General features: G+C 32.7%; 1 protein-coding gene across 4 annotated transcripts in view; it reads right to left on the minus strand.

The window, feature by feature from the left end:
• CADM2 (cell adhesion molecule 2) overlaps positions 1-27,766 on the minus strand; it is a 1,032,141-nt gene that overhangs the window by 126,359 nt on the left and 878,016 nt on the right. For all 4 annotated transcript variants that reach the window (XM_081301404.1, XM_081301402.1, XM_081301403.1 and 1 more), the window contains one exon: positions 10,356-10,526. In XM_081301404.1, the coding sequence (XP_081157530.1) occupies positions 10,356-10,526 (171 nt within the window). The remainder of the gene's footprint in view (positions 1-10,355; positions 10,527-27,766) is intronic.

The raw sequence follows: 27,766 nt of genomic DNA on the forward strand, positions 1-27,766 counted from the left end.
ATCTAATGGATTAAAGCCAGGAATGCTACTAAATAATGTAAAATGCGCAGGACAAGCCCCACAATAAAGAATTGTCTGGCTCAAAATGTCCATTAAAGCCTTCCTCTAAAATATTCATATCTACTCTATTACCTATAGATACATTCCTTGTTACTACAAAAGAGGAAAACTAGAGAATTTTAAAACTGCAGGGATTAATTTTTGTTTTACATTCCTTCCTCAAAACCAGTGCTTTCTCTCTCTGAATTAAAATCCAGGCCAAGACTCTTTGACTCCATATGATCTGCATATTCTAACTCCTGTCTATTGATGCTTCTGGATTCTGTGTCTAACATCTCTCTTCCTTTCTCCCTCTCTCTCTCCCCTCCCTGCTCTCTCTCCCTTTCTCTCACACATATTAATTAATGAGATATTTGGTTTTCTCTTGTATTACTGTTTATTCCTGAAATGAAATAAAAGTTTAAATAGTCTGAGTAAGACCATGATGATACTTGAAATAAAACACTATAAATCAAACTTGACACATATCTCAAGGTCCATCAAATTTTACTGGGTGTTGTGAGGTGATATGGCAAGAGTTATCCAAAACCATTTCAGTTAAAGCATTATCTGCTAGTCATTCCCTATGTGTAAAATTACCTTTTTCTAATATGTCCAATTAATTTTTTTCTCTCTGTAATTTTGAAATAAAACTCAAACTCTCACTTTCCATTTAACTCAGATTTCTTTGGGTAATGATCAAAACTATCAGGTACCTTCCCTTCAACAATGTGTTAAATTCCTTCTAATTCTAGTGAAAATTACTTTTATGGCAATCATTCATTTATTTGGCAAATGTTTATAAATTACTGTGTGCACAAGGCATAGTACTACCTCTGTGCAACTGCTATACATCCATAAAAAATAGTAGGCCATAGAAATTTAATATTAATAAAAAATATAGCTTAAAAATACAAAGTTCAAAATTGTAGGCACCATAGTACTCCCATGATGCATTGTGTTAGTTACTGAGGGAATAGATTACACACATTTGACGAAATAATGATAGCTATCTAGAGGAATGGCATTTAAATTATTCAGGAAATATACAGTATTTGGTCTGGTAGAATTTTTGTGGAGGGAAGAAAGAGGATAGCATTTGAGGAGGGCAGATGAACAAAAGGCCAGTGTCTAGTAAAAGAAAAACAAAACAAAACAAACAAAAAACTGGGATATAGATGGGGCCTGTGAAATCATGTAGGGTGTGCTATATGGGAAAGAACACTGAGAGAACCATCATAGGGGGTTATATTTTCAAAGCTTTGAGTGTCAGATTCAATAGTCTGGACATTACATTAGAGGCAGTAAAAAATCATCTTAAGTGAGTAACAGGCTCAGAAATAAGTTTTAGAAGATATGTTTGGCAATGTGTAAAAATGAATGGGTTGAGAGGACATCAGAAGGATTGTGCCTTTACCATAAAAAATGAGCCTCAAGGAAGATCTTAAATCTAGAGGCCATAAAAATACAGGCAAAAAATGAATCAATACATTATTTTATTTCATATGTTTTTACAATTATATGCTTGATCTTACATTATTTAAAGTGTATTTGATATATATTTTGTTTTTGCTCTTGTTTTTAGTATTGTGGACTGAACCCTGGGGTGCTTTATTACAGAGTTATATCCGTAGTCCTTTTTATTTTTTATTTTGATACCCAGTGTCAGTAAGTTGCCCAGGCTGGCCTAGAACTTTTGATCCTCCAGCTGATTTTTTGACCCTGCCGGGAAAATATGTGCCACAGTGCCTGGCAGTTTTCAGTTATATTTAGGGAATAATATAATTTGAGATTTGCAATTCTTAGAGATTTTTCTAAATGACAAAGTGAAAATTTTCTTTCTGAAATAGATTTTAAAGGATCTTATTCTGCAGGTAAGATAAGAATACATTGACGTGAAACATGCTTAAATTTAAGATATATTGATACAAAAGCATCCTTAAATGTATGATAAATTTTCAAGTTTTGGTGTTGTTGCACTTCCATATTATAATAAGTCTTGAGACTTCAGCATCCTAGAGTTACTGTACCATTAACTCATAGATTGTCCCCAAATTATGATGAAAATGAAAAAGAGTACTAGGACATCCTAAGACCAACTCCATAGAGTAATGAGGAGTCATATGTAGCTACCTAAATTTAATGTAGACTAATTAAAATTAAATCCTCAATACAGTTTCTTAGTCACAAGATACACACTTCAATTGCTTAGTCATCTCATATCACTGACTACTGACTGCAGTTTGAGCCTGGGTATAGAACATTTCTACCATTGCAGAAAACTATCAGACAGTCCTACTACAGTTGTTGGTTTATGTAAAAATGATATAAATTACTACTGTCACCTGGACCCTCTTTGTTTATAAAGTTTCCCAGGTTTTGAATTTTGTTTCATAGACATTTAAAAGAAGTCTAGAAATCAAAGCACCATCATTATAGTTCTGTTTTCTTTCGAATTGATTGTTTTACCCTTTATAATCTCAGTTCAGAATTCAGAAGCTTTCATTTTCTGCTCACAATGGCAAAAGAAAAAAAAACTGACAGAAGAAAACATCTCAAAAAATTTAGAAAATTCAGGAGATGAATGAAAAATTCTAAAGATGTTGGTGAAGAATAAGTGTTTACTTTTAGTTTTATAGACAAAGTTTGTCCTCACAACCTTCAAAGTCATGAACACAAAACTTACTCTTTTAAAAAAATGTTAACTCAAAATAGATCATAGATTTAAGTATTCAACATAAAACTATAAAAAACATAAAATTATAAAATTTCTAGAAGATAAAGTAAAAGTCTAAGTTTCTAAGTGTTTGATCAGAAAGGTTTTTAGATACAACATCCCATACATGATCCATGAAATAAAAATTTGATTAAGTTGGACTTCATTTAAAAAAAGGCGTTTATTTTATGAAAGTTAGAATTAAGGGATTGAAAAGACAAGGTACATACTGGAAAAAAAACATTATATATATATATATATATATATATATATATATATATATATATATATGGACTTTTAGCTAAGATATATGAAATTGTCTTAAAATTCAATAAGAAAAAAAATTGAAAATCAGGATAAGATCTAATAGATCAAGACCAGCTTGGGCAACTTAGCAGGACCTTATCTCAAATAAAAAATAAATAAATAAAAAGGCTGGGATGTGGCTCAGTGGTCTAGTGCCTCTGGGTTCAATACCCAGAATAATAATAATAACAATAATAATAATAGCAATCATCATCATCATCTTCTTCTATATCAATACACTTACTTAGAATTGATATAAATAATAATGTCAGATATTAGTTATAAAGAAATGTGTAAGGAGGTGTCTGGGTTGGGAGAGAAAGTACATGGGAACTCTGTACATTCTGCTCAACTTTTCTCTAACCTTAACACTGCCCTAAAAAGAAAGTCTAACAGTTAAAACAAAAATAAAAGTTGGAGGACCAGATAGCATATATGGATGATGCTTTTCCCCGGTATATCAAGGACTAATCTGGTACTGTCTAACATACTAATTTATTACAGTAGTTTTCTATGTATTTTTCTATTCAAAATCTTCAACTATCTGTGATAATTTCTTTAGAAAGTAGAACTAGAACAATTGAAAGATATTGGTATATTAAATATCTAGTAATTTTTTTAAAAGAAAATAAAAATAGATTATATCTTTTAAAAATAGATTAATAAAGTAGAATAAGGTGCTAATTGGAAAGTTAAAGACACTGGATATCTACAACATGCACTTACTTTTTTTTTTTTTTTTAAAGAGAGAGTGAGAGGGGGAGAGAGAGAGAAAGAGAGAGAGAGTGAAAGAGAGAGAGAGAGAGAGAGTGAATTTTTTTTTAATATTTATTTTTTTAGTTCTCGGCAGACACAACATCTTTGTTGGTATGTGGTGCTGAGGATCGAACCCGGGCCACACGCATGCCAGGCGAGCGCGCTACCGCTTGAGCCACATCCCCAGCCCCTTACTTCTTAATATTACGTTTTATCAGCCAAAATAATTTTTGCCTCATGTTCTTGAACTATTTTAAATTATCTATTAAATTAATTTAATAGTAATTGAAAATATATATATTTTGCCCTTAATATACATACATTCCATATTTTTGATGTTTTATTTTACATATTTATGATATTAATTTGAATGTTCAAAACACATCTTTATGATAAGCAAATAGGAAAAGCCTAGAGCATTTTGTATTATTTTAATATAATAATTTATTATTAATTTAAAAATCTTCAATCCCAACTCACAGATATAGGCTCCTCTTGGATTTAAAAACACAGAATTTGTTCCTTAGTATTAATAACATAAAACATTATAGTAACATTTTGAATCATTGAATTCAGATGACTGAAATATTTGATGATTTAATTACTCAATCTTATATTATAGGGCATGAATAAAATATTCCTGTTACTTACAAAAGAAAACATATTTTGTTAATGAACAAAATGTACAAGTAATACTTACCATGGTAACATTGTAACAAATGTATTTTCCTTGAAAATTTAAAAAATATCTCTTACAGAGATCTCAAACTAGGCTACTTTTATTAATATAATGAAACATCTTTTGATAACAGACTTAGATTACTTTGTTATTTTAGCATTTGTATCATTTCATCAACTTTTTAAAATATTTTAGACTCCATTAAAATCTGTCCAAGGTACTCACAGGCAAAAACATGCTATTTTGTTAGTCAAAAGAACATTCTATTTTAATTTCTGAAAAATTTAACCTAAAGATAGTTTTTATTTCACCTTTTTGGGTTCTCTTTTTATTCTGTGCCCCTGGACCATAGATAATTCGTAGTAGACAAGATAATTAGATAATCAGCACTTCACAAGTGAGATGCCAGATGAGCAAGATATGTTATTTTAAAATGCTACCAAGAACATACACCTTCCTGACTAATGAGCTTACATAGCCTGAAACATTTAATTGTGTCTTTTCTAAACTAAGTAGAGGAGTATTGAAAGCACAGTTGATAAAATTAACACAGGACAAGTTAACCTGACCAGGGATAGACAAGTATACAGATTGGTGTAAAATCGATTGGGTAGATGGGGGCTTCAATATTTTCTGTTCAGAAAAACACAAGCAGCCAAAAATATAATGATAAAAATCTCTGTCTATATTTGAAAACATTTTTGTTCTGAATCTTGATTACTCACAGTGGAAAAGAAGATATAAACAATAGAATTAGGGAACTCCATATCCACCTACATTGATTCTCTCCTACAATAATAAGATGTTCTCTATTTTATTGGGAAGGGGAACTGAAAAGAGAATTGATGGAGTACATTGGATGGTCTGGACAACAGGGAGAACATATAGTTGCCAATTCAGTTATTCAAGGCAAAAACTATTTCTCTTAAAGAAAACAGCACATTACATAAATTGCTTACAAATACTTTGCTACATTTTAAAATGTAAGATGCTAATAGGAAATATGGATTAACTTTATTATTTCTTGCTATAAGAGAAAGGATATATAATCATCCAATATATAGATTGGGATATAAATTTACCATTTAACTCTTTATAAAGATATAATTTAATAAAATCATTTAACAAGTTTTTTTCTGTTATTTTTAATGTACATAATGCATTTTTATTTAAAGTTATAGCTAACTTGATTTCATATAACACACAATTTTAACACTGTAGTAGTCCCCCCTAAATCCCTCCCACCCTTCTTCTCTTCCCTATGTTATTGCTTAGATTGAATTATTTTGGACTTACATGTGGGGTCTTCTCTATAAGTTATCATAAGTACATTATTTACTATTTTAAATATTAATGGTCCATGTGTGTAAACAACTATTCAATTTATGAACATTCTATGCATAATTCTGAATCTTACTGCAGATACATCATTCCTACTGAGAATTAAATAAAATCTGACTCATACAATCTCTTCTAAAAATTAAATCAGACAAATAAAAAAATAAAAATTTATTATTTCAAGGAGATCTAAGTAAAAATAGAAAGATGAATAAGAGTTTTCATCTTGAACACAAAAACAAAAGCATGACTTTCACAGCTTTTCAGTTGGAAAGTAATCATTTACCTATTATTTGAAATTTGCAAGCTTTTGTGGTTCATAGCAAAAAGTCTGCAGTTTTTTAAAGTTTAGTTTTAAAACTCTTTCATCAAAGTGGCAGTATTTAAGTGTATAATTAATATTTTATTAAAAATACATGTTACTGTGATATATTTTATAGGCTAAAACCTTCTAAATTATATATAATAAGGTTACATGGTTAAAAACTTAACCCTAATATAATACCTTCTACTATTTTTTTATCATTCTTATTTTTATGCTCCTTGGCACCACGTGTTCAACTCCTCTTATTTCCTGTCAAACTTGACTTTCCACAACAGCATAGTATTTTTGTCACAGGATCATAAAGGTTTCCATTTTTGTAAGGATATATAGCTTCCCTTTTTACACACCACAGATAAAAATGCTCTCTTCTCTGGGGGTTCCAAACTGCTATATGTTTCTCCATTTAGATTGAACTCTGAGGTCATTCACAATAGGAATACTGTTAAGCAAAGGAGAAATCCGAAACTATGCTAAACCTAACACTTTTTTTTTCCAAGTCTCCTTTCTAGCTTCCCCCTCTCAAATCCTTAGAAATTTGTACATCATGTATTTGCACATGTGTACTTTTATGAAGTTATGATCTACTGTCCCTAGAAACAAACACCAAAGTATTATCATCATCCTTAGGTGTTTATGGAGAATTTGATAATTTACTCAATTTGCTCTAATTTTGATGCTGACTGTCGCTGCTTGCCCCATCACCACCTTCCACTCATTTCATCTCTGGGGAATGTTCTGTATCCTTAAGGGAACATTTAGCATTACCATCAGTTAGCTTTAATTAACTTCACATACATGAATGATGGGATACTAGATGCTAAGAAAAATAATTTAAATAGATCTGGTTTCTGCCTTCCAGCCACTTACATATTAAACCATGATAGAATGAGATGCTATTCTTAATTGGGCAGTCATTAGAAGTGCAGAATATTCCAAGTAAAAATTTAAAAATTAGTCAATTCAATTGCTTTACTCCATGAAATTTTGCTTTATTATGCACAATAATATATGGTGAACAAACAGCTAAAAATTAGTAGTGTACATAATGTACTTTTGAATTTCCAAGGTAACCTTGGTAGCAGACACTTGGCACCTTTAAGCTAGGCTTAAAGAATCTCAACAAGTGCTAGGCCTGGTGGCATATATCTGTATTCCCAGCGGATCAGGAGGCTGAGTGAGGCAGGAAGATTAAGACTTCAAAGCCAGTTTCAGCAACAGGGAGGTGCTAAGCAACTCATTAAGACCCTGTCTCAAAATAAAACACAAAATAGGGCTGGGGATGTGGTTCAGCAGTCAAGCATCACTGAGTTCAATCCCCAGTACCCCTCCCCCCAAAAAAAACCTCAACAAACATAAACCATCCTCTAGCATATAAACAATAATCATATAAAGGTACTATGACTGTGGGTGGAAACAGATAATATCAAGTCTAACCCATAATTGATGATGAAACAATACAAAGATCAAGACACTCAACAATCACAAAAATTAGCACTATTAATTAGTGTATCTTCATAATTACAAATCCTCTTCTGCTTTACCATTCATTTTCCATGTAAAATTACAAATACACCCATCACTAAAATGTTCCTAATCTAGACAGCACTTAATTCAGAGTATTTTATGAAAACCAACACAAGCCTGAATCCTGTAACAAGTCTCGTTTCTTGCCTACACCCAATAATCCATCTGACATGTCTTCTTCTTCACCACAGAAAACTTAATAAATCTAAACTTGCCTGAGAATTGGTAGAATTTGGGATGCCATTAGTCTTCAAAACTTCTTATAATTTAATCTCTAATATTTCTTCTATCATATGTTGAAATTTACAGTTAAATAAGCGATTATAAGCCTGTAATCACTTTGCTTGATATATATGTTTAAAAGCTAAAAATTATTATGCTGATGATCTGGGTCTTCTCAAAATATCAAATAACATAATTTTTTATATTTTAAAAGAACTTTTGATGAAATAAGAAGAAATAGGGAAGGCAGTTGACATTTATCTAAAGTCCATTAAATGCCACAAACTAGATTTAAGTTGTCTTGTTATAGGAATTAATTGTCTAACTTATAATCAAAGTTCAAGCAGTTTCAGTAATTCTCCAAGGTCACTCTATAAATTCATGTGCTGAATTTTGGAGATAATCTCCATTTGGGATTCTAAAATGTGCTCTTTGCTGAATCTGCTTTGAGGAGGAGAAGACCGTTTAATAAACTAATCCAATACAAATTCTTTTTTTAAATTATAATAATTCAAATAGCTAATAACATAAGAATAGTTAGAAAGCAATGGACATATTATAATTAGATAACATTTTCTCAATCAAAATGAAATAGTTTCTCCTTGATACTTCTCTAGTCTTTTATCCTAATACTTATTTTATGTTATGCCATTCTCAAGTTGTAACACTGGTATCCTTTGAAAGGAAAGTGACCACAACACTCAGAGCAACCAAGAGATCTTTATTGCAGCAGTGCAACAGAGGAGAAAAGAAAGAGTGAGAGTGAGAGAGAGAGAGAGAGAGAGAGAGAGAGAGAGAGAGAGAGAACACGCACGCAAAGGAGACAGAGCAAGAGAGCAAGAGAGAAAGAGAGCAAGAGAGAGGGGCCCGGCAGGAGGGAGTTTTTATAGCCCAAATCTAATAGGGTCTCTAGGTTTGCAAGCTGCCTTGTTGGCACACAAGAGGGTTAAGTGCTTGGCCTTGAGAAGGGGGTTGAGTGTTTGACCTTTAGTGGGGCGCTTAGGCATTTGGGCTTGAAGCAAACAGATGATAAAGAACCAGACGGAGGGCTAGAGAAGCCAGGTCATCCTGCAGCTAACTTTGTTTGGCATGCCCTGCTGATAGCTTACTCAGCCTGTCCTGCATCTAACATCCTTGTTATTCTGAAATAAAAATACTAAGCATAGTCCCAACTCAGGAAGTTTTTCTTGCAGTGTGTGTGTGTGCGCACGCGCACACACACACAAACTCACACTCACAGTCACTCACTTTACTTCCATTTCCATATCCTTATTACCTCCACTAGTTTATTTTTCCTGCATAGTACTTATCATTATATGATACACTATATGTTGTATTTATTTATATTGCTTTTATATCATTCATATCTAGAATGGATGGCATAAAAGAAATAGGGTTTTTTTGTGCTGATAGTGTTGATGATGATTTTGACAATGAGACAATTTAAATTTGTTTTATCATTCTTCTTTCTTGTTCTGTCTATAACTGCAGTGTCCAAAACTGTGATCATGACATAATAGACACTCAATAAATTCTTGCTGATTAAACAAATGAGAAAAAATGTAATGAGACATGATAGAAAAACAATATTTAGATTTCAGCAATTTTAGATTCAATGTAATTGTAAGACAGACAAATTCTAAGTGGATATTATAATTTTATCACTGATAGTAAAAGCAATGAAAAATGTTCATCATGCAATTTGGAAAATATGAACTCCTGTCTTCTATTTTCTACTTTGTCTTATTTATTTCAATCCCTCCAGTTTTATTTTGGTAAAATACATCTGAACCATTTCCTATATCCTTAGTACCTTGCTAATATTAAAACTGCTATGATCAAAAGTCTACCATTCTCTAGTTGTGTGACTCACCCTCCAAACTCTTTGGGCTTCAGGTGTAACTTATGACTAATCAAGGTAACAGTTCACACAGCTTTTTGGGCTGTGAGAGTTAATGCCCTGAGAGCATTTAGCACTGCTACCTTGGAGTCAAACAATTAACATTACTATTATTAATTGTAAATAACAATGATGATGATGATGATGATGATGATGATGATGTGCCTCTATGTTGAAACAGTTAGAATACCTAATAGGAAAGGTTTAAAACTACTTTAATTTAAAAAGCATAGCCAGGAAACCAAGTTTGCCTATTACAAAATTGATTTAATATAGCCATGCTACTTCTCCCCAACCACCATGCATACACATACATCATGCCTGAATTTTAAGCATAATTAGGAATACTAACTTTATGAGATCTCCATTATTTTCCTTCATTGTCAAAATGACACTCAGACCAGGAGTACTTCCCTTTGAACATGATTAATACTAATGAGCATAGATTTTGCTGCACATTTGCTGTAATTTCAGGTAATTTTGAAATGATTTTAAATGCAGATGAGATTTGCTGCTGAGATAAAGAAGGGAGCAGTAGAGTTTTACTTACAGTGGATTTCTAGCACCTGCATGGCTACCTGAGGGGTGGCATTGAGGGATTCGTGGTCTACTCTGCAGATTACAGCCACTCCATCATCACTCCGGTCCACTCGGAAATCCAGTGTGCTACTGACAGTGAAAGTCTTGCGATTTGCATCCTCTTCTTTCAAATATTTTACATCTGTAAATAAAATCTGAGTATAAAAATCCTGTGACATCTTTCAAAGTGTAACACATCACGTACTCAAGACATGGAAAAAAACTCTTCTTGCCTATATCGATTTTAAAAAGCAATTATCCTAAGTTTTGTATTTAAAGTATCTCAATTTGCTAAAAAATATGCAACTACTTAAAAACAAATACGAAGGTTTAAGTACAAATATAGAACAGAATGGTGGCACACACAGAATTGTTCTTTCTTTGGTGTTAAGTTTAACCTATATTACACTAAGTTAAAAAATACTTTTTGTAGTCCATTTGAAAAATGCGGGTCACTTACAAAAGAAGTCTCCCCTTTCTCTCAGAAGTTTCACTAAAATATTTTCTTACTTCTCTGAGTCACAAACGCAGGAAGAGCAAATTCCTGGCTATCTGGCTAGGTTTTAAAGCACAACCTATTTTCACTCTGATTTTCACATAAGCAACATTAGGCAAATACAAAATTACTCAAGAAAACTTAAGATGAGACAGTGGTGATCTTTGGCAAAGAAAAGATGGAGCAGTCATCTGAACATTTTCAATGTTTAAATACATAGATGCAGTGAGATCGAGAAAGTGTTCTTCCCTTGACTGAGAATTCCGTTTCAGCACCAGTGAGAAAATTTTCCTCAAGATGTGAATTCACCTACTGATATGGTGCACTAAGGGATTATTTCTTCTGTGAGAATAAGTGGTTTAATAATATTTTTACTTAATTTATAATTTCTCAAGTCTGAAGTAGCTGATATGAAGAGGGCAATTTCAACAGTTTAGAAACCAAAATGCTGGACTAAGGTCAAGAAATGATTATAACAAGATCTTGAATTGAGAAGAAAATGTGTTCAGTTCTTATGCTTTTTTTTTATTTTTCCCATCATCCAATATCAAATGAACAATTATATTTTCTAGAAATTAGTTCTTCACATACAGCACATATTTTATTTTACTGTGGATTAAAAAATGTCTAAAGATATTTCAAAATATTTCAATGACAACAATCAACTAATCTCAACTCAATTGCTCCATTTTTCTTTCTTTGAATACTTTTAAAATAACATTGAATTTGATGTATTGATTAGTATATATATATACTCATCAATTGTATGTGTGTGTATATGTATGTGTGTGTGTGTATGTATGTGTGTGTGTGTGTATATATATATATATATATATATATATATATATATATATATATAATTGCATTTTACTCTTTTCCAGAGAAATATGACTTTACTGATTGACTTTTAAAAGTTACTGATTGACTTTTAAAAGTAAGGACCATAAATACTAGAAAAAAATAAATCCTGTTAAATGATACATATCTTGTTTTGAAAAAATATATGATTATGATTCAGTTCACACATTAGGAAAAAAATAACATATTTTAACCATAAAAAAAGTTTTGTGGATCTTACATAATTTTGGAGATGAAGGAAATCTAACAGAAAATTGGAAAGAAACAAAAATATCAATTCTGTCTTTTTTGCTATACAGGGTTTATATAGCATTTTTCATAAGCATATAATATAATATCTCAATTCATTTATACTGAAGACATTTAATGAGATTTTCCATTTGTAAATTACAAAAGATTTCAGGCAAAATGACCTCCTTTAAATCAAATTATAAAAAATAATGCAAATATATTTATAGTTTTTTATTAATATTAAAAATTAGGAGATTCTTTGAGTTTTCATGTCTCACAAATTTATACAAAACTGTGTCACTTTTACATTTCATTTTCTTTCCTATAATTCTATGCTCAATTTTTACTTGCTCCTAGCTCCAAGCAGTGTCAAAGTAAGAAAATTTAGATCTCTTGACAAACCATTTTTAAAATTATACAATATATGGAAATTATTCCAAAGTATTGCTGCTGTTTAACACCTGCATTTAGGAATTCAAACATCTGCTTCCTTTAGTTGTTCTATTACAAAAGTATCATTTAATGTAATATTAATTGGACACATAAAATTTGATAGCAATTGTATACAACATGAAATTTTAATGAGCATCATTTAAGTAAAATAAACACAAGTTTAATTTGTTGCTTTTAATAGGCTGTGTGACAGCTAATGAGGTTACTATAGAAGCCACAAATGATCAGGAAAAAAACATTGACATAAGGAAATCATGAAATCTTCTTTCATATTTGATGCTGACCTCCTTCCCCAAGCAAACAGAGAAAAAATGGTACCTAAAATGTATCTTCATTTTACCTTCTAATACCTGGTTGGGTTAGACAGTAATAGAGTCAAAAGAAGTTTTCTTTATGTTAAATGGTCTATTTGCTGATTCCATGAGTATTCTTATTTCACATAAGATGTTGTTTTTTGAGTTTCCATTCCCTTTGGCATGTGATATAATATGTTCAAGAGAAAAGTGTCTCAAAATGAAATGTGCATACCAGTCAACATCAGATCTTGTTACAATGTGAATTTCTACTCAGTTGGTACAAATGCTGTGCTTGAGATTCAGTCTCTGGCCCACAGACCATGTTCTGAGGGGCAAGTGTATAAGGGATTCTTTACATAAGTAATATAGCTGAATCTATAGAGGACATTTTGAGACTTACTATTCCCATTTCTCTCTCTCTCTCTCTCTCTCTCTCTCTCTCTGTCTGTCTTCCAAAACTTCCATTTTACCTTTCCTACTTATTATATTTATATTTCTTCTTCTTTTATGTTTTCCACAATATACCTTATGTAACATATGTCATAATATGTTGGTGGAATGGCTAGTCAAAACTGAGGGCCAAAAATAAATAGGAATTTGTAGAATTTTTTTTCTTCATAATCCTCGCAGCCAATCTTACATCTTCTTCCAGTGGACCTTGTTAACTTCTTTTAAATAAATTTGTTTTAAATAGTCAGAAGTGTAGTCCCTTTTATGGATGGTAGTTGGCAACTGGCTGTGAGGAGATATGGCAGAATTTTCTGAGGATATGGAAATCCTCAAATTCAAATAGCAGTGTGGGTTAGCCTAGCTTATCAATTTGTCAAAATATTACAGTTAATATAATTTGGCCTGAAAAAGAAGAACCGAGAGAATATGATAATAAAAGCAATTGTGTGGAGTATAGGTAATTACACATGAAGCAATTGTTGACTGAATGTTGATCATTTTAAAACTGACTGATGACCAAATCCTCTCTCATACTGTTATGTATATTTTGTTCATATGAGAAATTATTTCAAAAAAAATTTTTTTCATGTTCTTTTTTTTTATTGATTGTTCAAAACATTACAGAGCTCATGATATATCGTCTTTCATACATTAGACTCAATTGGGTTTTGAACTCCCATTTTTACCCCCAGATACAGATTGCAGAATCACAACTGTTACATACTCACAATATTACATAATGGCATATTAGTGACTATTGTATTCTGCTTCCTTTCCTATCCCCTACTATCCCCCCTCCCCTCCCCTCCCCTCCCATCTTCCCTCTCTACCTCCTCTGCTGTTGTTCAATTCTCTCCCCTTTCCCCCCCCTCCCCCTTGCCCCTCATAACCTCTTATAATTTTATGTATCATTGAAGGTCTCCTACCATTTCCATATGCTTTCCCTTCTCTCTCCCTTTCTCTCCCCCCATTCGTCTTTGTTTACTATTAGTCTTTTCCTCATGCTCTTCCTTCCTGTTCTGTTCTTAGTAGCTCTCTTTATATCAGAGAAGACATTTGGCATTTGTTTTTTAGGGCTTGGCTAGCTTCACTTAGCATAATCTGCTCTAATGCCATCCATTTCCCTGAAAATTCTATGATTTTGTCATTTCTTAGTGCTGCATAATACTCCATTGTGTATAGATACCACATTTTTTTTATCCATTCATCTATTGAAGGGCATCTAGGTTGGTTCCACAGTCTAGCTATTGTGAATTGTGTCGCTATAATCATTGATGTGGCCGTATCCCTATAGTGCGCTCTTTTAAGATCCTCAGGGAATAGTCCGAGAAGGGCGATAGCTGAGTCGAATGGTGGATCCATTCCCAGCTTACCCAGGAATCTCCATACTGCTTTCCAAATTGGCCTCACCATTTTGCAGTCCCACCAGCAGTGTACAAGTGTACCCTTTTCCCCACATCCCCGCCAACACTTGTTGTTTGACTTCATAATGGCTGCCAATCTTACTGGAGTGAGATGGTATCTTAGGGTGGTTTTGATTTGCATTTCTCTGATTGCTAGAGATGGTGAGCATTTTTTCATGTACTTGTTGATTGATTGTATGTCCTCCTCTGAGAAGTGTCTGTTCAGGTCCTTGGCCCATTTGTTGATTGGGTTATTTGTTATCTTATTGTTTAATTTTTTGAGTTCTTTGTACATTCTGGATATTAGGGCTCTATCTGAGGTGTGAGGGGTAAAAATTTGTTCCCAGGATGTAGGCTCTCTATTTACCTCTTTTATTGTTTCTCTTGCTGAGAAAAAACTTTTTAGTTTAAGTAAGTCCCATTTGTTTATTCTTGTTATTAACTCTTGGGCTATGGGCGTCCTATTAAGGAATTTGGAGCCTGACCCCACTATATGTAGATCGGAGCCAACTTTTTCTTCTATCTGACGCACCATCTCTGATTTGATATCTAGCTCCTTGATCCATTTTGAGTTAACTTTTGTGGATGGCGAGAGAAAGGGATTCAATTTCATTTTGTTGCATATGGATTTCCAATTTTCCCAGCACCATTTGTTGAAGATGCTATCCTTCCTCCATTGCATGTTTTTAGCTCCTTTATCAAATATAAGATAGTTGTAACTTTGTGGATTAGTCTCTGTGTCCTCTATTCTGTACCATTGGTCCACCTGCCTGTTTTGGTACCAGTACCATGCTGTTTTTGTTACTATTGCTTTGTAGTACAGTTTGAACTCTGGTATTGCTATACCTCCAGATTCACTCTTCCTGCTTAGAATTGCTTTTGCTATTCTGGGTCTTTTGTCTTTCCATATGAATTTCATGATTGCTTTATCTATTTCAACAAGAAATGCCGTTGGGATTTTGATTGGCATCGCATTAAACCTGTAGAGAACTTTGGGTAATATCACCATTTTGATGATGTTAGTTCTGCCTATCCATGAACAGGGTACATTTTTCCATCTTCTGAGATCTTCTTCTATCTCTCTCTTTAGGGTTCTGTAGTTTTCATTGTATAGATCTTTCACGTCTTTTGTTAGGTTGATTCCCAAGTATCTTATTTTCTTTGAGGATATTGTGAATGGAGTGGTTTTCCTTATTTCCATTTCAGAGGTTTTGTTGCTGATATACAGGAATGCCTTTGATTTATGCGTGTTGATTTTATATCCTGCTACTTTGCTGAATTCATTTATTAACTCTAGCAGCTTCTTTGTAGACCCTTTTGTGTCTGTTAGGTATATTATCATGTCATCCGCAAATAGCGATAATTTAATTTCTTCTTTTCCTATTTTTATGCCTTTAATTTCTTTTGTCTGTCTAATTGCTCTGGCTAGTACTTCGAGAACTAAATTGAATAGAAGTGGTGATAGAGGGCATCCCTGTCTTTATTTCAAAAAAATTAAAATGTGCCTAGGAGAAAATTCCTTAGGCATGCCTCTCAACAAAAAAGGATTTTTTAAACTTTTCTGATTAAAGTAAAATAAAATATCAAAATAAAGTATCAAAATAAAAAAAATTAAATGAGATCTTATATTATTTTCTTTATGAAACTTGAACTGTGTAATAGCAGTTTCCTTATATTCAGATTTTTAGATCTTTTGTCTTACCAAGAGTTAAGGTGGAAAAGAACTACTGATTGATGTCTGAGTTAGACTTCTGGAGTCCTCAAAATAAATGAGTTTAAAAGTGCTGAGTTAGTTTATCTGAGAAATAAAGCACAGTTCATCATCTAGTCTTGTTGACATTCAAATCTTTTCGTAAAATGTCAGATCTCAGGAGATATCACCATTTCCATCTCTCTTAGATTTAGATTACTGGGCCACCTGCCTCTATATCTACATTCTGACAACATTTAGACTAGAGTTTTAGAAAGAAAATCCTCTTAAGTGAAGTACCTAGGGAAGCTGCCTGTCTCCACAGTGGTTGGGACACACCCTGAGAAGCACAATCTAAACTATTCTGATTCATTTGCTCTTTTCACTTTTGTGGTTTTGATGCTATTTAGAAAGACCTGAAAGAAGCTGTGTCTACTTTTCTAAAGACAGACTGTATGCCTGGATCCTGATGTAGACCTCTGTGTCAACCAGGCAAGCAGAGCAGGCCAGTTCTTTGTAATCCATTGCAAAGTTAATAGGTCACACTGGGAACAAGGCAGACTTAGACACAGCCTCTTCACACTGAAAGAACTGCACTTGCTTTTGGATATAAAGCTTAGGAATGATGTAGGATATCAGATAGCACCTCCCATTTGGGCCTTGAATTCTCTGTCCAGGAGCAAAACATAGGGTCTCTGTATTAACCCCAGGAAGCTTATTTAGCAATTGAATTTTATTTTTATAATGTCATGGTTCATAAAAGCAGTCCTTCCTAATTGAAGAGGCAAGGATTGTAGAAGTAAGTGGTTAATGATGAATTACATGATAATTTCAGTGGGAGAAATCAAGGAACTTATTCAGAATCCACATCACTGCTATAAATATTATCTGAGGCCCTCATCAGTAAGCTGAGAATGGAAAATGTGCACATTGTATGTGACTCAATCTTTTTGTCAAATGATAGATATGACCTTATTAGAGGACCAGGCATGTTTATTCACTGCTTAACAGACATTCTATAGATTAAATTTCCTACAAATAACTATATTATTTTAAGAAGATGACCAAATCCCTATTTTTTCTGGATATAAAAGTAACTATGTGAATTACTCATTCAGTAACTTAGAGCATATTTTGAAACCTATTTGTCTTAGAGGAAATATCAGTTCTTACTTTTCAGCTTAAAGTGCTATTTTATAAAAGTTCTAAAAAAATGTTTAAGCAAAACTTTTCATTTTATATTTGCTTTAAACATTCCCCAGACAAAACATAGTGAGGATTACATAGCTGGGATTACAGGTGTGTGCCACTGTGCCCAAAAATATTATTTTATTCAGGCTATTGCAATAAGGAGAGTGTTAATTAATGAGGAACATCTCAAAGAAAAGGAAGGGGGATTTAGGAATTTACATAAGCAAGTAAATAAGGGAAATATCCTTTAGTTTGGGGTATTATAAGGAAGGATAAGAGATGGGACAGTCTTAGTATACTTGTACTTAGGGTCAGCTGCTCCTAAAACACAAAGAGGTGCAAAGGATTTCTTAAGTGTTACAACTTCCAGGGAGCCAGAACTCTGAAAAAGTCCAAATTAGTCAGATCCCTTTATGTTGAAGATAAATATTCATTGTTAAACTACACAGAAGCACACATAAACCTCCTGAGAAGGTGAATCAGGACATAAAAATAGACTTCTAAGAACTCTCATGACTGTTATTTCTGGAAATCCAGTTGAAATATCTGTGGAATGTTGGTGGCAAAAATCAGGTGTTTCAGGTTTCTGGAAGTTAAGCATGTTTGAAAGGGGATGTGTCTTTCCTAAGTGAAAAATCTTTGATTACTTAATCATCAAGGTTATAATCAAATCAGTGTAAACCATAGGTTATTTTTATTCTCAACAGACAAGAGTTCAGAGCCCAGGCTAAGAAATTGGGTCTCCAAAGCACAAATCAAGAAGAGAACACAAAGGACGTTGAGAAGCCTGGCTATTCAGAGGGACCACATGAGTACTCAGCAATGAAGCCCAATTCTAATTAATCAGCACTAAAAGTTTCCAGATGTCTCAGTCCATGGCTGGCCTACTCCTTTGCTCTGGTCCCAAGTGAAGCAGAGCATTATGGTGGAAGGGCGTGCCAGAGGGAAGCTGTTCAGCACAGAGCAGCCAGGAAGCCAACTAAAGTCTAATGTCCATTTTCCTCTGTGTCCTGGAAAAGACCTCAAAACAAATCCTATTCTCACCTGTGAGCACTCCTTCATACATCTTCTACCCGAAAGGTTGAAAGGTATTTTTTTTAATCCTCCTTATCATATCCAGTTTTAACAAGAGAGTGCCAGTCTTAAATGTGGCTTTAACTAAGTCTGAAAGGGATGGCCCCCAAAATAATGGCAACACAAAGTAACTTTTCTATTGTACAAGGAATATTAATGAAACTCAGCTCTTCTTCATAGATCTCAAAAGGTTAGAGAAGAAAAAAGTAAGATTGATGGAGTACTGAATAAGGGGGTCTATTTCATTTATCTAACTCTTCCCAAAGTACCTTTTTAATTCAAACAGATGAGTAGAAAGTTAAAATTTTACTCTTTTTAATCAAATTTCTCACATGCTTTCTCACAGGTCTGTGATGAGAAGTGGTAGAAGAACCAACTGTAAGAATTTTCTTTTTTTTTTTTTTAAGAGAGAGGAAAGGGGGGGGGGAGAGAGAGAGAGAGAGAGAGAGAGAGAGAGAGAGAGAGAGAATTTATTTATTTATTTTAGTTCTCGGTGGACACAACATCTTTGTTGGTATGTGGTGCTGAGGATCGAACCCAGGCCGCACGCATGCCAGGCGAGCGCGCTACCGCTTGAGCCACATCCCCAGCCCTGTAAGAATTTTCTTGCAGGTACTCTGATGATTACTGTGTTTAGGCACATGGACTCAGAGAAACACTCTCTCTTCTCAGTAACAGAAAATGTTAAACCACTTGTACAACTGGATTGTGAGCATGATAGGTGCTGCTCATATCTCTTTCTTTGTAGTAGTTAAAGAAAAATAAAAGTTTGTATTTCACTATTGATAAATGTGAAAATACTTCTAAAAGTAATTTGCTACTCATCTCACTTTAGATTCCATTCAATTGTTCTACACTAACTGGGTTTTGTTTCATTTTTAATACCATTTCTTTTTTTATGTTAGTCAATCTATTTGTTTTTGTACATGTTCAAATCCTTTGAGAAAAAACAAGTTTTAGAGTCACTCTTCCTCAAAACTTTTAAACCAAATTTAATCACTATTCAGTGGAATAGAGGCAACATTTGAACAACTATTAAGGTTTTAGTGCCCCAAAAGGATACCAAGGATTGTGTATCACATTCATATAATCTATAAGGAGTAGAGTCACCATTGAAAATTACTGAGTTTATATTTTAGATCACTTTTTGTCAAGTGATTGATAAATTCTGTATTTATATATTCTTAATCCCTTATTTACCTTCTTGTTTAAAAAAATACTAAGAGTTAGGTTGCCCAGTCTAGGAAACCATCTAATAAAGAAGATACTTAACTCCTTTAAAATTTATTACATTAAAAGCCAGGCATGGTGGCACACATCTGTAATCCCAGTGGCTCAGGAGGCTAAGACAGTAGGATAGCAAATTCAAAGGCAGCCTCAGCAGCAGTGAGGCACTAAACAACTCAACTGTCTCTAAATAAAGTATAAAATAGGAATGGGGATGTGGATCAGTGGCCAAGTGTGAAAATACCAAGGAAGATAATATTTTAAGTACTAACAATATCGGGTCTGTTCTTTTATTCTTGCCATGTCAGAAATCCCTTCCATGGGAGGGGAGGGGAGGGAAAGGGGGATAGTAGAGGATAGGAAGGGCAGCAGAATACAACATACACTAGTATGGCAGTATGTAAAAACGTGGATGTGTAAACCAATGTGATTCTGCAATCTGTATATGGGGTAAAAATGGGAGTTCATAATCCACTTGTAATGTTTTGAACAACTAATAATAATAATAATAATAAAAAGAAATCCCTTCCAAAAGATTATGTGAGATAGACTATTATATAGAGAGGAAAAAATGGTTATTCAGGTGATCAATTCATAATTTGTTGTAATAAGCAAGGAGACAGATTAGCTTGTCCTCAGGATAATATTTTGTTGTTGTTGTTAACATTTTAATGACCTGCAGAAATGTGAATATTACTTATTATTTCTGCTCTAATATTCAATGTGCTTAAAACAACATTTGTCATTTTTAACCAGTCCTTCCTCTTTTTGACTTAAACAGCTTGTTATAAGTTGTGAGGTTACATCCTGCATGATTTGTAAAACTTACACTGGATACTTCATACTCTGTTTTCACTCCAGCAATTGTTCATAAATATAAAACCTCCAAAAGAGATGGGGATGTGAAGAACTAGCATTCTTTTGCAAGTCTAGTTCTAGATCACAATATTTTATTAGGGACTCCTTAATCTTTTGTAATTAATAGAATGACAATCATAAATGCTAAAAGTTCAATGTAAACATGAAAATAAGGTTTTAGTCCTCTGTTCTGTCTGTACTCTGTATTTTAATCCATGATGAAGTTCTCCTTTTAATAGTAAACTCCTCTCCCAGATAATTTACTTTCCAGGCATTCCTTGCTGAATGCTTGTCATGTTCTATAATGTGTGACTCTAATCAGGCATGAGGTACCCTACAGAGATATTTAACCCAAGGATGTTTGATATCCAGGTTGTAAGCATGAAACCTTATCCCCAAATGTAAACAATGTAACTAATAGTCTGATACAGATTCTCTATCACAATAGGCTTTAATGTGTTATAGAACTTGGAAGAATTAAAAGGAACAAAAGCTAAAAACACATATTTGTGTACATACATGTACAGACAGATACATCCCACAGTGGGTTCTGTAAATATCATAGTTTAGCCAGTCTAATGATAGAGCGTGATGTATGGGTTAAAGATATGATGGGCAAAATAGAAGGAAAAACCATTAGCTGGTTGCATTGAAACCAAGAGAGAAAGGAACTGAATCATGATAAAGCTGGTCAATCAGTGAATTCTCTATAGCCAAGGAATAAACTTTATGGTTGTAATAGGTTCCCTCATGCTCCTTTCACTGACAATAACCTCTTTTCACTTTATAGTAGCCTGAATGAATTACCTCAGGACAATTGACCAAGAGCTTGACATGAAAAGTCAATTTTCACTGGCAACCTCTTTCAAGAAAATATTTTAATACAATTTTTCTTAGGCTGAATCAAAAAGGGTACACCATTTGATTGAAAATATTAAAAAAATTACCTGATTCTAAGCTTGATGTTGTAGGGTAACGACTATATTTGTTTACATCAGAGTATGTTTTTTTCCTCTACTATACTAAAAACAATGCTTTATTGCAAACCCAAAAAATGATAAAAGATGGTAGAAAAAAATTTAAAGTTCTCCATTAAAATAATTTTTTAAGAAAATAAAAATATCCGTGAAGTCTGTTAGCAGTAGCTAAATGGAAATCCTTTAAAGTATTACAATTCTCTAGTTACCAATTTATTTCATAGAGTTTTATAGCTTTAAGCACATGTGAAATTAAACAATCTGCCCCTCATGTAACTATTTTAAAACTGAATAATTTATTGATTGATTATTGGCTATGTTTCTGAAAAACTACCTTTCAGACTATACTACAATGTTTGTCTGCACCATGTGCTAATAGAATTTTGTCAATTCTTTTTTAACAGGTTACCTTGTTTCTTTAGCAAAATATCACTTCTAAATAGCAATTATTGACTGGGATACTCACAAAGCTCAGTATACTATATGAATTCTTATAACTGATAAAAAACAGAAATTTCTCTTTTGTTTCTTTCTATTAATTCTTAGTCCTTTTCTCTTCTTCTTCTTTCTTTTTTATTAGTTCTTTTTAGTTATACACAACAATAGATTTTATTTTGACATAATTATAAAAGTATGAAATATAATTTGTTCTAATTCAGTCCCCTTCCACTCCCCTGTTTTTTCAGATGTCTGCAAAATGTTCAGACCCAACATCAAGGACTGTGTAGGACCCGATAGATGATTAATATATCAGGGAAAGCATTCTTGTTTCTCTAGTAAATATAGGCTCATTCCATATCAGTGAGTATGCTCTGACAAGGAATGCCCATGTTTGTATTGCATATCTTTAAACCTCTTATTATCACTTTGTTGAAAAAAAATATGGATGATGTCATTAGTGTAACCTCTAAATAAATAAGCATGATATTTTGGAAGAGTAAAAGGAGTAGAGAATGATGACTGAAGATTGTGAATGAGGTAAAATAAATGTAAATAAGTAATTTCATGTGATGCAGTTATTTTGCTTTTTATGTTTCTGTTTGTCCATTATTTTTTGCTACCTTTTTTCTTTATTTAGATATATGTTTCCCTATCTTTTATTTTGTTACCCCTTTACCAATTTACAAATGTACCAATTTCTATGACCATAAAAATTCTTAATTCATATTAACTATACCAGAGTTCCATTTATCAAAGCTTTTGAAAGATAGGAGGTCATATGTATTTAACTATAGATTAAAAAGAAAAAGTGAGAGAATAGCAGTATAGTTTTAAAAAAACAAAAAATTCTTAAAATATATAAATAACGATTAACATTTTATTCCACATTCTATTTATATAAATTTTATGAAAAAAGAAATAACAACAAAAATTGTGTGTAATTATAAGGAAAAGAGATATTATGAAATCATTTCATCTCTTACGTAGGCAAAAATGAATTTTAAATGTAAAATGATTGAAATGAGAAAAATATGTTTTTTTCTATTAATATATCAAGAAATGAAAAATAAAAGAATATGTAAGCATAAGTAAAGAAACATGCTTGTAATATGATAAACTAATACATTTCATGAGTTGATTTTGAAAAAATATATAAATAGAAAAAATAATACAGAGGTGACCTCAAGAACATCAACAAATCTTCTCTCCAAGAAACACACTATTACTGGTGAAAATTATTTACACAAAATCACACACACCTTTATGTCTGTGGAAATTGTACTCATACAAATTAAGAAAAAAAAATCATTCAATAAAATCTGTTAAATCTCAGTAAGAACAGGTGAAATTTGTGGCACCTGAGTCATGATTTGCTCCCTGCTTCCACATCCTCCCCAACTCAGCATGAGGGGAACTTGCCTGGATATGATGTGGCCAAGAAGACTGAACTGACATCTCCATTCCATCAAGGAATGCAATATTTTTCCCAGGAGGAAGAACCTGTGAGCATCTCTTATTCAGCTCATTACTGCTTTTAGTTGCAGAAATTAAACTCCAGGTGGCTGAGTGGCTGGGGTTCTCTTGCCTACCTGGTTCTCACTCATACAGCAAGAACAAAAGGGCCCAGCATTTTTTATTTCAGTTCATTCATAGAAAGAATGGTGTTTTTTAAACCAGAAGAAGCAGGCCAAAAACCAGAGTCTACCACCACCCCTCTAGTTCCATACTTACTTACAAGCAAAGGTGTCACACTGTAGACTCAGGCAAAGTCCCAAATTCAAGAAAAGCCACATAGAGGCTTTGCTCAGAGGAGAGTCAGGCCATACACAGCAAGACAGTATTTAGAAGCTATGAAGGAAAGAACTTTAGAACAAAGTCTCTTTTGAAAATAATAGACACTTTGATCTAAATCAAGTAAGAAGAAACCAGAAGCTACATGAGACTAACAAGCTAAACCATAAGCTGGTTTATCAGAGAAAATAAAATGAAGAATGAGTACGGATAGTCAACAAAAATCTCAAATATATCTTCAAAAACAACAACAATAACAACAACAAAAAAAAACAGTAACAAAGGGTCATAAATTTAAGTCAATCAGGCTAAGGAACAATATGTACACATGGCATTGTCAAAAACAACAGAACAAGCAATTCACAAATAATGAAGGGAAAATACACTGAGTGTAATATAAAGAGAGATTAACAGAAAAATCAGGCAAAGTTAGCATCAACAGAAGTCCTGTTAGAACTGCTGTTGCCCCAGGGTAACACTGCCCCTGCCAAAGGCTGTGAGAGCTGACTGACACCATCCAAATCAGTAAGGAAATAAATGAGCAAATAACAAACTTTAGGGCAAGATCACTATTCAGAATTATTATATTTTTTAAATGTTGTACTTCCTGGAAAAATCATGAAACATACAAAGTATCACAAAAATGTGACCCCCTTTCAAGGGAGCAAAAAAGGCCTCAGAAACGACTGATGAAAAGACTCAATTGAAGGACTTAAGACAAAACTGCAAATGATCCATTATAAATTTGTTCAAAGTACTAAAGGAAACCATGCTCAAAGAAGTAAAAAAAGATGTTATGACCATGACTTACCAAGTTATGAACATTGATAAAGAGAGAGAAATTGTAAAATGAAAAGCAAAAGGAAACTCTGAAATTGCATAGATAGAATTATTTTACCTCTATATAATGTCCACAAGAGGCAAAGTTATTGATATAAAGCAGAACAGTGGTTACCTAGAACCAGTTAGGGAGGTGGTTGAGTGGAACTAGCCATTGATAAGATGTATGAGGATTTTTTATGAGGTGATGAAAATGCAAAATTGATTGTGGTTAGAGTTTCATAGTTCTATAAATTTACTAAAAACTATTGAACTGTACACATTGAACTGTAAACATAGTTTAATTTGATTGCGTGCATTATATCTCAATAAAGTTGTTTTTTTTATTGTTGGTTGTTCAAAACATTACATAGTTCTTAATATACCATATTTCACAGATTGATTCAAGTGGGTTATGAACTCCCATTTTTACCCCGTATACAGATTGCTGTGTCACATCAGTTACATTTCCATTGATTTACAAATTGCCTTTATAAAACAATAAGTAAAAATGGCTAAGCCCATGTTTTGCCTCAATTATCAAAATATGCAAATAATGGACCCTTTAACAAGCTATGGGTTAAAAAGAAAAAAAAGTCTGAAGGCCATTCTCTTGGAAGTTGATGATTTTATGTTTTGAGTACTTTCAAGCTACAAATACAACAGTATACAAAGAATGCATTTTAACAGTCATAGAGAAATTTATGATCTAGCTCTAACACATCAATTCATCATTATCAATACAAACATAAGAAAGTCTACCAACATACTCAGATACTGCTATAATAAAATGACAAGTAGACCATAATAACATGAAGATCTATTTGAATCTAACACCTTTTGTTGATAAAATAATTGAAGAATCATTTTTAATGCTATGATTTAGACATTTTAAAATGTCATGCGGAAAATATAATACACATTAAAATTTATTTCAGGGTTTTATGATCTTTGTGGAAATTAAAAACTGAGAAATGTTTTTAATGTCTTCTAAGTTCAAAAGGTCATTAGCCAAAGGAGAGAGGAACATTGAATCTCTCTCTCCATATTCCACAAAAATCATGAAGCAGAATTCCATGAAATATCAAAAGTTTGACTTTCTTAGAACATGAAGAAGCCATAAAAGATCGTTTGGAAATGACCTGATGAAAATCTGAATAACAATTAAATTCCACTATCAGAAGATGAGCACTAAGAATCTAACATATCTGAATATTTATGTGAGTATAATCTCAGTATGACATAGATTAGTAAGCCCTATATAATTGAGGCATGCACTTTCTTTAACCTTTAAAATAAAAGCACTGGTTAAAAACAGGAATTTAAAATAAAGTTTAAAAACACTCCTTTTGTCAAAATTGATAAGTGAAATCCAGTTAAAAATATGAATTTATGCATCCTATTATATATATGCTGGGACTTCCCTTTATCTTCTCACAAGGTATAAGAACCCATAAAAGCACTGAATCCCTTTGATTATATAAAGGGATGCCTAATCTTCAATATAATTTTTAATCTAGAGTATTCCATCAAAATGTATATAGACACATTTCACTCTCATTCATTTTATTCTCTTAAATTGATTATAAAACTTTAAAACAAACAAGCAGACAAAATTGAAGCCATACCATCTTAACAAATGGATTATTCCTCTACATTTCAAAAATAGAGACAAGGACATCTGTTTCCAGCCTAGATGCAGTAACACTAAGATTACCTTTCATTTGAAAAAAAAAAAAACACTTAATAATGGACAGTGATATCTGAGAGATGGAAAACAAATTAACTGAACCCTAAAAATACCTGTTTAATGCCTTGAGGATGTGGTCCATGCATGGGGACCCAATATTGAACTTGGCAGATTCTCTGAATTAAGGAGATGGATCTGTACATCTGTATATCTGAGAAGGCCTTATCACCTTTGAAGGGCAGAGTATCAAAGAGGAGAGTTCAAGAGAGATAATGGCAGATATCATCAGAGCTCCTCCTCTATTCAGCAAAGTAAGGACTAATTAAGGTATCTGAATAGGGAAACTGAGGCTTGGACAAGAACCATCTGAAAGAATTATTAGAAATAGTAGATGGTGCTCATCCAGTGCTGTAATGGTGCCTGTTGTTACCAATCAGACTAAAAATACTCATAATTTAGTCATTAGTGATGACTAATTCATAGAAAAAAGACTGCTCTGATCTCAACTAAGAAATTTAAAAGAATCTCTGAAAGGAATAAAATCTTTTTAAGTAACTTATCAAGAGTAATGCTTAAGAATAGTTATGGAAATATGAAAATATTCAGCAAATAAAGATAAAACTCACAATATCTAGATCCAAGCATAAAACTACAACTCGTTCAAAGTAGCAGGAAAGTGCCACCTATAATAAGGAGATAGATCAACCATTTGAAGCAGACCCAGAACTAACAAGTCTGATGGAAACTACAAAGGCATTTGATGAACAAAAATTAATTTGAAATAGATTAAACCTAAATCTTAATTTTACAATTTATTGGAGTAATCTTTCTGACCTTGGATTAAGTGAAAATTTCTTATAAACAATATAAAAGCATGACTCATAAAGGCAAAAAATAGTTAACTGGACTTCATGAAGTAGTACAACCACTTTGCAAAAAAGTTGGGCAACTTTTATTTTTAAGTAAATATATCTTTATCACATGATCCAACTAGTCCTCTTCTAAGCACTTAGCAAAGAGAAATGAAAGCATGTGGACATAGAAAGACTTAGATGATAATGATCATGAAAGCTTTAGTACAATTATTCCAGTTGTTAACAACCCAAATTCTATCAAAAGGAAAAGACAAATTGTAGTATATTTACTCATATAATTGATGGTGAATTCAAAATATTTATGTGAAGAGAAATAAACTAGAAAAATAAAAGTACATACCATATGATCAACCACTGATACCTACAGGAAGCAATTGTTGCATCTCTTTCCTCTTTCATAGGACAACTTATGCATCTTACAGTGTTGCCTCTAGAATCTTTACATAATACATTTAACAGCATTCAGAAAACTCCAATTTCTGTACATGCATTTTCTCACAAGCACACACTCAAGTACAGACATACATATATCCTATGTATAACTATTACTGATGTTTCTTTT

This window comes from Spermophilus citellus, assembly GCF_964194105.1.
Source record: "Spermophilus citellus genome assembly, chromosome: 7".
Lineage (NCBI taxonomy): Eukaryota > Metazoa > Chordata > Mammalia > Rodentia > Sciuridae > Spermophilus > Spermophilus citellus.